This window comes from Rhopilema esculentum, chromosome 15 (assembly GCF_057945365.1).
Source record: "Rhopilema esculentum isolate cy_ngs chromosome 15, ASM5794536v1, whole genome shotgun sequence".
Taxonomy (NCBI): domain Eukaryota; kingdom Metazoa; phylum Cnidaria; class Scyphozoa; order Rhizostomeae; family Rhizostomatidae; genus Rhopilema; species Rhopilema esculentum.
The window spans coordinates 5,070,837-5,081,114 of NC_142829.1; the positions used below are offsets into that span (position 1 = coordinate 5,070,837).

The window sequence follows — 10,278 nt, forward strand, 5'->3', positions numbered from 1 at the left end:
TCTTATTTGGTTGATTTTTAAATATATTGTTCGTGTCAAATGAGCATCCCCTAAAGAAGAATCATTTTTGGAAAACACGGAACAAAATTTTTGCATAATTCACTTCAGAACAGTTGCTTGGTGATCATATTTAGCACTGAAATTGGGGTTGCACCCTTTACGATATCAAACACTTTATAACAGACCGGTAAAGAGTAATTTTCATTACTCTTTTAATATATTTCCAACAGGAAAGGAAAATCAATTGACGGTTCAGGGGTCACATACCTTCTGTCATTGAAAAATGCATTGAAAGTTGCCTTTCGAGTTTCGACCAGCTGTGCAACAACATAATATCAGGGCTAGAGCAATTCCTAGGGGTCTAAAATTGAAGTTAATGAAAAACAGCCTTCTTTTTGGATTTTTGAGGTATGTCTTCTAGTTGTTCCACATATTTTCTTTAGCTTGGTTCAGTATCAAAAATCCGGCTCGGTGGACTACTTTATAGCAAATATGGTATAAAGATATATAACTTCTATTTTCGGAAATCTTTATGTTATCCTTACACTGGTAAGACCGTATTTCCTATCGTGCTGTTTACGCTCTTCCTACACTTGTCTGCGTCTAATCTACATGCCATGTTACAACATACAAAAGCGCTGTCAAAAGTATATCAAATTTAATGACGCGTCCATTTCGCAACACAACCGAGATTAAACTAAATTTTGAATACGTTAAGTCCAAATTCCATAACACCTCTTGTAAAAATTATATATTATTTAGAGCATTGTATAGTTTTTTTAAATACTTTCCTTACAACATTAAGCAACATCTTTCCTGAAAAAATTGTTTAGAAATTTAGAAATAAATTACGTAACAGCAATAATCGTAATTTTAAAAAATAGCTTGCAACAAAAATAACCTTCATCAAAACAATTAGATGCTTGCATGTAAAAATGCTTAAGTATAAAAGCCTAAACGTCTGTTATTTAAAAATATTTCTGGCTTTTCTACTGATATAATAAGGATATAATATTGCTTGTTTTATAAGATATCTTTGAGATATCTTTGAATTAGACCCTCAGAACTTGCTGTTTTGTGCAAAAAATCTCTTCAAAGTTTAAAAAACCCCGGAGGTTTCAGATTGGTCTACAATCCAATTGTTTTCGGGTCAAATACTGATTTCAAAAAAGTAATCTTTGATTTCAAAGGAACCTTTTAATTCAACACTGGTTGCATATAATTGATAGATTTTTCTCCATTTTACAGTGATGTCTTCGATACATTAGCATCAAAGCGGATGTTATCCTTAATTTTTTTAGGGGGGGGGGGCTAGTTCGCAATTCGGAATCTGCTTAATTTCATATTTTGGAATCTACTTTACATTCATTGTCAGGCAAACTCCTACCTGCATTGGTTGCCATGGGACTTGGCCTCGTTCTCGGTGGCCCTTGCTGTGTCTTTCCAAATGCATAGAGTTACACCCAGTTAACTCGAGTCAGTCTTTTGTCAATGCTGGGTATTTGCTTGTCAATGAGCAAATCACCAAACAAGTCTTCAACTTCGTCAACGCTAAAACTCCTGTTATCTTAAGAGACTACTGAATTTTTTCTGCACTAATTTTGTATCAAGTTTGCTCAGTCAAAAATGCAAAGATACTTGTAATGCAAATGTAATGCATCGATAACAGTGCATTGCCACTAACGGAAAACACTCTTTTAAAATTGTCGCGGCAATGCAAGAGCAAAGAATTTTCCGTTTAGCTCTTAAACAGCCATCTCTTTAGTTGTTGAGTTGCAAAGATTGTTAACTATAGTCTGAGAACAAAAAACCTTTTACATAGAAAAACGAAATCTAGAATAGAAAAAAAACGAAAAATGCAACTTCTTGAACATCCTTATTTGATTTAACCATAAAGTCAAAAGTATGAATTCATTATTTTATACATTGGTATATAATTCTTGAGTTTCCATTATTTGCGTCATTTTATCGTGATAATGATCAAAATCAACCTTAGCATTAAATTACTTCTGAAATATATACAAATACACATCATATCAATAAGTGCCAGAGTCTCCATTATTTCGTCTCAGAAAAACCTTTTTGAGTACCCTTTCTTTGCCACCGCAGCCGTCTATAATACTTTATCCCCGGATTCATAAAGCTCTGGCACCCAGGGTATCAGAATCAATACCTCATTATATATATATCTCAGAAATTGCAGACACATTACTAAAGTCCATATGATCCCTGTCCCTTGAAGAAGACAACTAGCTGGTTGATAATTATGAAAAATCAACTGTTTCAAGAGAATTCAAGATTTTTTTAGAATTAGGTTCAATCTTGGGTTCAGTAATGAATGCCCTCTTACTCGGTCTATTTTCGCTAGATATTCATCAAACATTAATAATGCCAAAAAGAGAAAGATTTTCTTGGTAATAACTGCACCTTTCGCTTCAGATATGCACAGAAATGAGAAAGAGATTGCAAGCAAGAATATGCAATGAAATTGATATCTGATGAAAACTGATTATAAAATCTGACCGTGCAACAGGGCCTAAGACCAATGATACCTATAAATCCTCAGGATCGTACCCTTAAAACAATCTGAAAAACAACTAAGGCGAAAGGAATGTAAATCGAAATATAATCTACCATAAAAATACACCCTGAGCTCTTAATGACAGAGGAGTGCTCAAGTATAAGCCTGTTTCCAGTCTCAAAAACAAGGGGTGTGCGTAGCTTTATATATTGCACGATTGCCTCTGTTTCTCTAGTAGCACCTGGAGTGTGACCCAGTCTCTTGGTCCGGAGAATTTCGTAGCCAGCAGCACCAGAGGCCATGTATGACGAGATGATAACCTGGGGGAATCAACTTGCATCCATGAGCTTGATCAGGTTGATGAAAAAATATCAATCATACCTTATCAACAAAAAAGAAACGGAATTGAATTAACGCAGCGAGGCTCCGCCACATGTTTAGACTAAAAATTGCACGTAATAGTTGGACATTGGAATTGGCGATTCTCTTGATGGAGTGGCCTAAAACATGACCTTTTGAGACCTGCAGCATTCTACGTGAAAACCAGACTTTCTGTCCTTTGTTATTAGATTACCAGTATTGCTTAGTCCTTCAGAAACGTTAGTCCACAATAAGGTTTCTCCGTAGCATTGAGACAGCCATGCCTCTGGGAAGATCATATTTGTCAATCAAATTGCTTTATTGCACAGGTGTGATGGTAGTAATGCTATCTGGTTTCAAAGCACATTTCAATTCTAAGGTTTTATCAAAGCATATTTTTTTATATTGGTTTTAGAGGTACAATTGTATCTCGAACTCGGTAGATTACAAAGACAGTTAAACAGGATCTGCCATAAAAGAGCTAAAATATTGAACCCAAAAAATAGTTCTTTAGACTGGTGGAAGTTTATGCCAATGACTATATCCTTGCTCTTCACACTATGCCTCTCTTTTAGTAACTGCTGGTAACACTAACACGTGTCTTTCTATGGCCTGATGATACATTTACAAAGTTACAGTAGTTTACCCGATAGAATTTTCCAAGAATTTCTATATTATGTCAATCAACCTGAATTGGCAGGTAGTCGAATGCTACAAGGGTGTCCAAATGAGATTCTATTTCTAAAAAGCTGGAAAATTATTTCAACTAATCGGCAATTAACAATAATAACCCTAGGGTCTTACCTTGTAAATTTTAGTTTTATTTAGTTTGGTGTAGACTGGTATCGGGCAATCGGCGCAGCGGACGTCGACATCAATTACTCTGTTGTTGGCATTCTTATTTGTATCCATGGTAACTCGGAGCCCTGTGAATGAGAAACGTGGATGTTGAAAAACTTCATGCAAAAAAGCAAAGTAAACATACTTCTTTAAAACATTACAGAAATAAAGATGCAATAGAGAGAATAATTCAAACCAAGAGAATATAAAACAAATTGAACTAAATTATTTCAGATACTGTATAAATTCATATATTCATTATATAGATTGTATCATCCCTCGTAGATTTGTGTTGTTCCTAGTTACAAATTATTAGTATTTTCATCGCTAGGTTTGGCTACTTTTAGCAAATATAATAAACATATTTCACAATTTTGTATATGTTAGATATATTGGAGCCCATTATAATAACAGGCATAACCCCCTGAAAAAGATATCACTTTTGAATATCCTTTATTCTGCCCATTACGGAATACATTTGAATTCTTTGCTTACCAGAAACTTGAAGAAAGAAGCCACTTGGGTTTTTCTCGTTGTAAAATAAAGCTGATTTCTCAAGAACCTCGTGTAAAACTGCTCCACTCAAATCAACTATATCAATTTTATTATTGTACGGAAATGCGTTGAGAATATCCTCATACATGATATATCCTGAAAAACAAACTCAAGACTTTAAGTTATAGACAAAGGGGAGATGGAAGAGGGAGGGGGCGGTGAAAGGGTGATGACCATACTTGTTTATTTCGAAGCGACGAATGTTGAAAGTTGGGAGGTGATATGATCAGTGATATAACCAAAACTTAGCAGGAATTTGAAGATACATCCTTATGCAAGAGCATCTATTTCGATCCATTACTGGGTACATATAAATTTCTTACCGAAGACTTGTTCTGACATTCTATACTCTAATGAGTGTCAAACGAAATGCTTTAGTATGTTTTAAAAAGTTTGCTTTTTCCAAATCCATTTTTTAACTTTGTACCGCTAAAAAAGCTTTCTTTCGTAATCATAACCAGGACTTAGCGTGTTAAAATCGCAAACAACTAAATTTGAAATATCAGTGTAAATGTTTTTAACGAATTCCCGAATGCAACAGTTAATGGTAGATCCTCATCAACGCAGATAAATTTTGGTAGTCTGTAGCCAGTGGGGGACGAGTTGTAGTCAAAGTTTCATTTGGGGGCACAGTCCCCCGTGACCCCCTGCATCATAGAACGTGTACAATCAAGAACGTGGGGACAGTGTGAATATCGCCTTCGCGCCCCTGGTAACCTATAATATTACCCACATTCAAGCTCTTCATGGGGTCACACTGCCAAAATATTTATTAATCATATTTACTTTTATCTTATTTTACTTTCTCTAACTTGATTTTACTAACATATTAATTTTTTGTACGTAATACCTATTTATAGGTTAATGTACAGTAAGTAATAGATAGATAGATAGCTACGTGGCTGATAACAGAGGTGTAGTGCTACCAAAATAACAAGGGGGCCTCTTGAACAAAATGTTACGAAAAACAATAGCAAAAGTAGATGTTTGCTAATTTTACCTCTGGCTGATACATGGTTCAGCAGCAGGTAAATTCATATTCACATGTGTTTCTAGCAAACAAACCTGTTTTATTAACCTCAATCGATGCCATTATACTATTGGCTGTCCACAATGCAATAGCTGCTCCTGTCCATGATTTTTCCAGCTTGGTCCTTGATGCAACATCAAAAATAGCGGCATCTGTAACAAGATTCCCTAGAATACATTCGCCAATCCGACAGGATCTTCTCTTTCCATCAAGAAAAACCAAACTTTGTCCGATCTTTACCTTAAAATCAATAAACAGCGCGTGTGACTTTTTTCCATGCTTCGTTTTTCTGGTTAAAGATATCCGGGATCTTAGGTTTAAGATTTCAAGTGTTTTCCTTTGTTAAGCAAAATTGCTGGTCAGCAATAAGATGTTTTCCCAAAGACAATTATTAAAGGAACCACGTAGCAATTTAGGGTGATGAAACTACTAATTTTTTCTATCGATGCTAAAAACTCCAGATTTGAAGAGTAAGATCAAGCGATGACTGGTAAAATAACCAATTTTGATAACCAATCCTTACCTTGCCAACTTTATCAACTAGACTTTTCATCCTTGCTATGTCCGAAAGCACATCTGCATCAGGAACTATTTTTTGGTCCAACAAAACTGGATTCCCAGTCCACCTTTTTACGTCACCAACGGAGTCAAAAGTGACATTGAGACGACCAAGGTATTTAGTGTACGCAAAAGCTTGTACCACCAAGCATTTCTTGCCATTTCTTTTTGTTACCACAATTGGATATGGTCCAGCAGGCACATCATTGGATGGAGGGGGGCCTAAAAAGGCACAATTTTTTATATCAAAAATACCTTGTAAATATCAAAGCCAGGGCAGTTTTAAAACTTGCCAGTTCTTGTTATTTTAAATGCTGGAGATTTTAACTGTTTCCCCATGTTCCCATAGCTGTTTCTATTGGTCTTTCATCCCTAAATGCTGAAGACTCCCATCTAATCAATTTGGAAAAGATCGGTTTAGATGACATGTGCTTCAAGCTGAACCAAAATATACGCATTCCAAAACATTTTCTAGACATTTTATCCATGAGATTGCTAGTGTAAAAGGAACTCGTGCTTCAGCATTGCAATTATTACCCGTGACAAACCGATTTCAATATTTCGATGTAGTCCGTACATCCTACTTCACAAATATATTTTTCCAATTTCTAGACAATCTTCAATTGAAGCTGTAAAACGAAAAAGACCAAAAAGGAGAAACAAATCTGCTCAATGCCAAAAACAGAGCCCTAAAAGCTTCACCGATAGGTTATGAAGAAAGAAGGGATTTAAGCATAATGTCCGATCCCTGCCTTGTTTTCTGTGTGCCAGAAAGGCTTATAGAGCATAAATTGGATCTTTCAGAGATGGGGTGAGCACTTTCCTGTATATTGAGAAAATTAGACTTTCTCAAAAGCGTGAAGGGTAATTTGAATTTGTTTTCTCTCTTTTTATGCACTTTGTTCTAAGTTCATACCTCTTAAGTTGGCACGTCCAGACAATTTGGAAAGCAAGATGTGTAAATCTAGTTGAAAGAAATGAATACACAAGAAGCCTGTCGTTTATCGTATTTGTATGGCAAAAGAGAGTCCGTGAGGTGCTTGTCAACTTTCTTTCAAAATATCTCACAAGCTGCTCTTCAAAATCCGCTCTGGACCAAGCAGTCTGTCATCTACTTCATGAGATTGCTCTAGACAGTGCCGTCGGAAGGAAATTTATATTTGGAGGGGGGGGGGGCTGTCCATGAAAGATGCTAAATAGAATTAGGTTTCACATAAGATGACCTTACCTGTATACAAGAAGGTATTAGTGTGTCCACCAACAACAACGTCAACATTGTCAACTTCTTCTGCAATTTGCTTATCCATTTGGATCCCGGAGTGCCCAAGAGCAACTATTTTATTTACTCCAAGTTTTACAAGTTTTGTTACACAATTTCTGGTGGAAGTTACTTCATCGTTAAACTTGATATTTTGTCCGGATTTTGAAACTCTGTTGATTAAACATTTGTCAATGAATAGATAGGAATAAAAAAACAATTTGATAACAAAAGAATACATTCTTGCTCAGGACGACCTAACGACCTGATACCATAATACGTGAGCCAATGAAAACTCAATATACTTGTAATTCGTTAAAAAATAACAGTTCATATTAATGACAAAACTAATGACACTATAAGTTATGATTACATCATGAAGAAAAGTCGATGGTAGTGACAAGTAATAACACTGAATAGTAAGAAGATTTAGAAAATGCTAGCATATCTTGATTATTAGTTGACAGTACCTTGGAGTGTTTTTTAACAAGTAGCCACATAATCCAACTTTTTCACCACCAACAGTAAGAATAAGGCTTTGATAGAAGAGATTATTCTTTGGCCAAGAAGGTTCACCACTGACATCAACATTTGATAAAATAACAGACGTGTTTGTCTTCCTCAAGTAGCTTACAACGTGATCAACCCCGCCGTCAAAGTCGTGATTCCCCAGTACCTGAAGAGGCATAGAGGGGATGCACACAGTGAATTAGAATGCCTGCCAAAAATACTTGGAACACCCAGCAATTTGCATTGCATATTGCTTTCATTCCTTTTTCGAAAATAGATTACTAATTCCGCCCGGCATATGACTGACAATACTTTATCACATTTTTATAGCCTGTGCTCCAGACCCCTTACTTTCAAGTTTGGGGTCTGGGACACAGGCTACATTTTTAGGGCTCCCTTTTTATTTGTAGAGCCTGTTAAAAACTAATTGTAATGTTAGAAATTCATTGAAAGCTAAAAACTTTGTCTCTGTAGCTATACATTTATTACTAAAGGGTCAAACAGTTTTCCAATATGAGTGATTCCAGTTTCGCTGGAAAATGCACTCTTTGAAGCAATTTTATCTATGCGTGGCCCCTTCTGCTTACAAGCAGATCACGAAACGTATAAAACCCCAGCCTTAACAATGCCCCTTGGCCAAGACCGCTATGCTCGGCCATGTCCACAACATTAGTATTTATGATATATTGATCGTTTGAAATGTTTAATGATATCCAGTTTAGTAGTTACCACCGGAGATGCAGCTCTCTTGTCTATAGAACCTTCCTCTGGAAATTCCCTAGCCATGAATATCACACCAATCCTTATCATGAATTGATTGGAACAGACCATTCAATGAATTTTTCTGAAAACTGTAAGTAGTTATTTTGTTTATCATACAGGTATATCCTGCCTTGTGGAGATGTTTTTCTTTATAAAAATTTAAAAGATTCTCCGAAAATTTCTTAGGGCCCCTTTTTGTTTATGGATCCCCGGTCCAGGGCCCAGTGGGAAGTGCGGCCCTGTTCTACACATGAGGGTAGTTAGGGCTTTAACATTGGGGGGTGGGGGCAAAATTTTTTTACCAACATATAGAAGTGTTTATATCAAAAATAGCATACAGAGGTAATGCACAAACATGTACCAACAAACAAAGTCATTGGATAGAGGGCTAAAAGGCAACATGTGCATATTTTTAAGACTCTAGAATATTGAGGGGGCCCGGGCCAAGGCCCTGCCCCCTCTTGCTACCCCCTGATTCTTCATAATGCACAAGGCCAATTTTCCTGTTTCCATCCTTCCTGAATCCCGCGGAGCTTGAAAAGACGAGGGTAACATCAACATTTTTCGCGAAATTCAAATTGGTAGAATCAAACCTAGTCACCGAAAATTGTCTAAAATGTAGTCCCTTGTCAAAAGAATAAAGGTAGAAAAAGGCTTTAGACAGTATCTAAATTCGTGGCAATTGATTAGGTTGAATTAAATCTACAGCCCTTGCTGCAGTAGCTTACCATTGCATCATATCTCAGTTTGTTTATGAAGTGAACAGTTGCATTGCCTTGATACACGTCATACCACAATGTGCCTGTTTGTTGATCACCTCCATCCAATAAAATCACATTTTTAACATCTTTCCGAATCGTTTTGATTGCCGTAGACAGTCTTGCGATCCCGCCATAACACTTGGCTCTAAACCGGTCGGAAACTTGACACTTGGAACCAAACTGATCGGTCTCCTCAATTCTGCTGTGGATGTCGTTTGTGTGTAACAAGGTTATGCTTAAATCTCCTCTAACCCAGTAAAAATTTATAAATACGAAAAAAGTGGAAACAAATGACGAATGCATCATTGTAATCATCCGTTGACAGGGGGAGAGGCACGACAAAATTCACCTCCCGCCTTATTCTGACAGTGCTTATCATTAATCAGCAGTCCACTTCCGGTTTGCAAGTCTTTTTCTGTTGTCCTTCAGTAGCGGGGAAAACAAGTGGCGCCGAAAGCTTCATGATGCAGCTGGGGCTTGGGTCGCATCTTTGGTCGCAGTATTTATGGTCCTTTTAAAAATATGTTCTAGTGCAGGGACTGCCAAAGCGGCAAAGCGGGGGAGCCGAGGGGGCTAACCCCCCAATAGTTTCGAGGGGGCTAGCCCCCCAAATGTACTTAAAACCATAAGAAATTGCCTTGCTCTTTGTTTTTAGCATGTTTAGCCCCTCAAAAGTTATAGCCCCCCTCAATCTGTAATATCCTCCGCGGTCCTTGTTCTAGTGAAAGGTGCCTTTCCTTTGAAAATACCCACTGAATATGTGCATTTAATAAAGCAGTTGAAATGTCATTTGCTGAAATAATTACAAATTGCCCATTGACCTTACGCGGTGCTACTTTGTTTTCCTTTTTTCGTGGCTAGAAGTTGCACTCTTTTTTGTAAGAACAATTTTATAAGAACACGAGCCTCAAAACTGGTCAAAAGGTAAGAACAAATTAAGGACATGTTGAGGCTGAGCTTCTGCAAAATGCAATTTTGAACAACGTATCTTCTCAAAATCGAGAATTTTTATCGATGTGTGGGTGCTTTTTCGGTGAAAATTCAAAAATCTGTCAGCTAATGAAGGTTATCTCATTCACTGTGTCGGCAAATGGACCTGAACACCTCCCTAGAGCGAAAAAGC

The 10,278-nt window shown here is 36.9% G+C and overlaps 1 protein-coding gene across 1 annotated transcript; it reads right to left on the reverse strand.

Annotated features, from left to right (window-relative positions):
* Window positions 1-23: 23 nt before the first annotated feature.
* On the reverse strand, window positions 24-9,590 carry LOC135685102 (snake venom 5'-nucleotidase). Its single transcript, XM_065200906.2, has 8 exons — window positions 9,123-9,590; window positions 7,593-7,798; window positions 7,093-7,295; window positions 5,830-6,086; window positions 5,342-5,546; window positions 4,217-4,372; window positions 3,686-3,807; window positions 24-2,841 (listed from the first exon to the last, which is right to left on the reverse strand). Exons 1-8 carry the CDS (start codon window positions 9,468-9,470, stop codon window positions 2,563-2,565), a joined length of 1,776 nt encoding a protein of 591 aa, XP_065056978.2. The 5' UTR covers window positions 9,471-9,590; the 3' UTR covers window positions 24-2,562.
* Window positions 9,591-10,278: the final 688 nt, after the last annotated feature.

Coding starts and splice junctions, on each gene's coding strand:
- LOC135685102 (XM_065200906.2), bottom strand. CDS start 9,470: ATGATTACAATGATGCATTCGTCATTTGTTTCCACTTTTTTCGTATTT. Junction 7,799..9,122: donor AACTGAGATATGATGCAATG/GTAAGCTACTGC, acceptor ATGCCTCTTCAG/GTACTGGGGAATCACGACTT. Junction 7,296..7,592: donor TTGTTAAAAAACACTCCAAG/GTACTGTCAACT, acceptor TTTAATCAACAG/AGTTTCAAAATCCGGACAAA.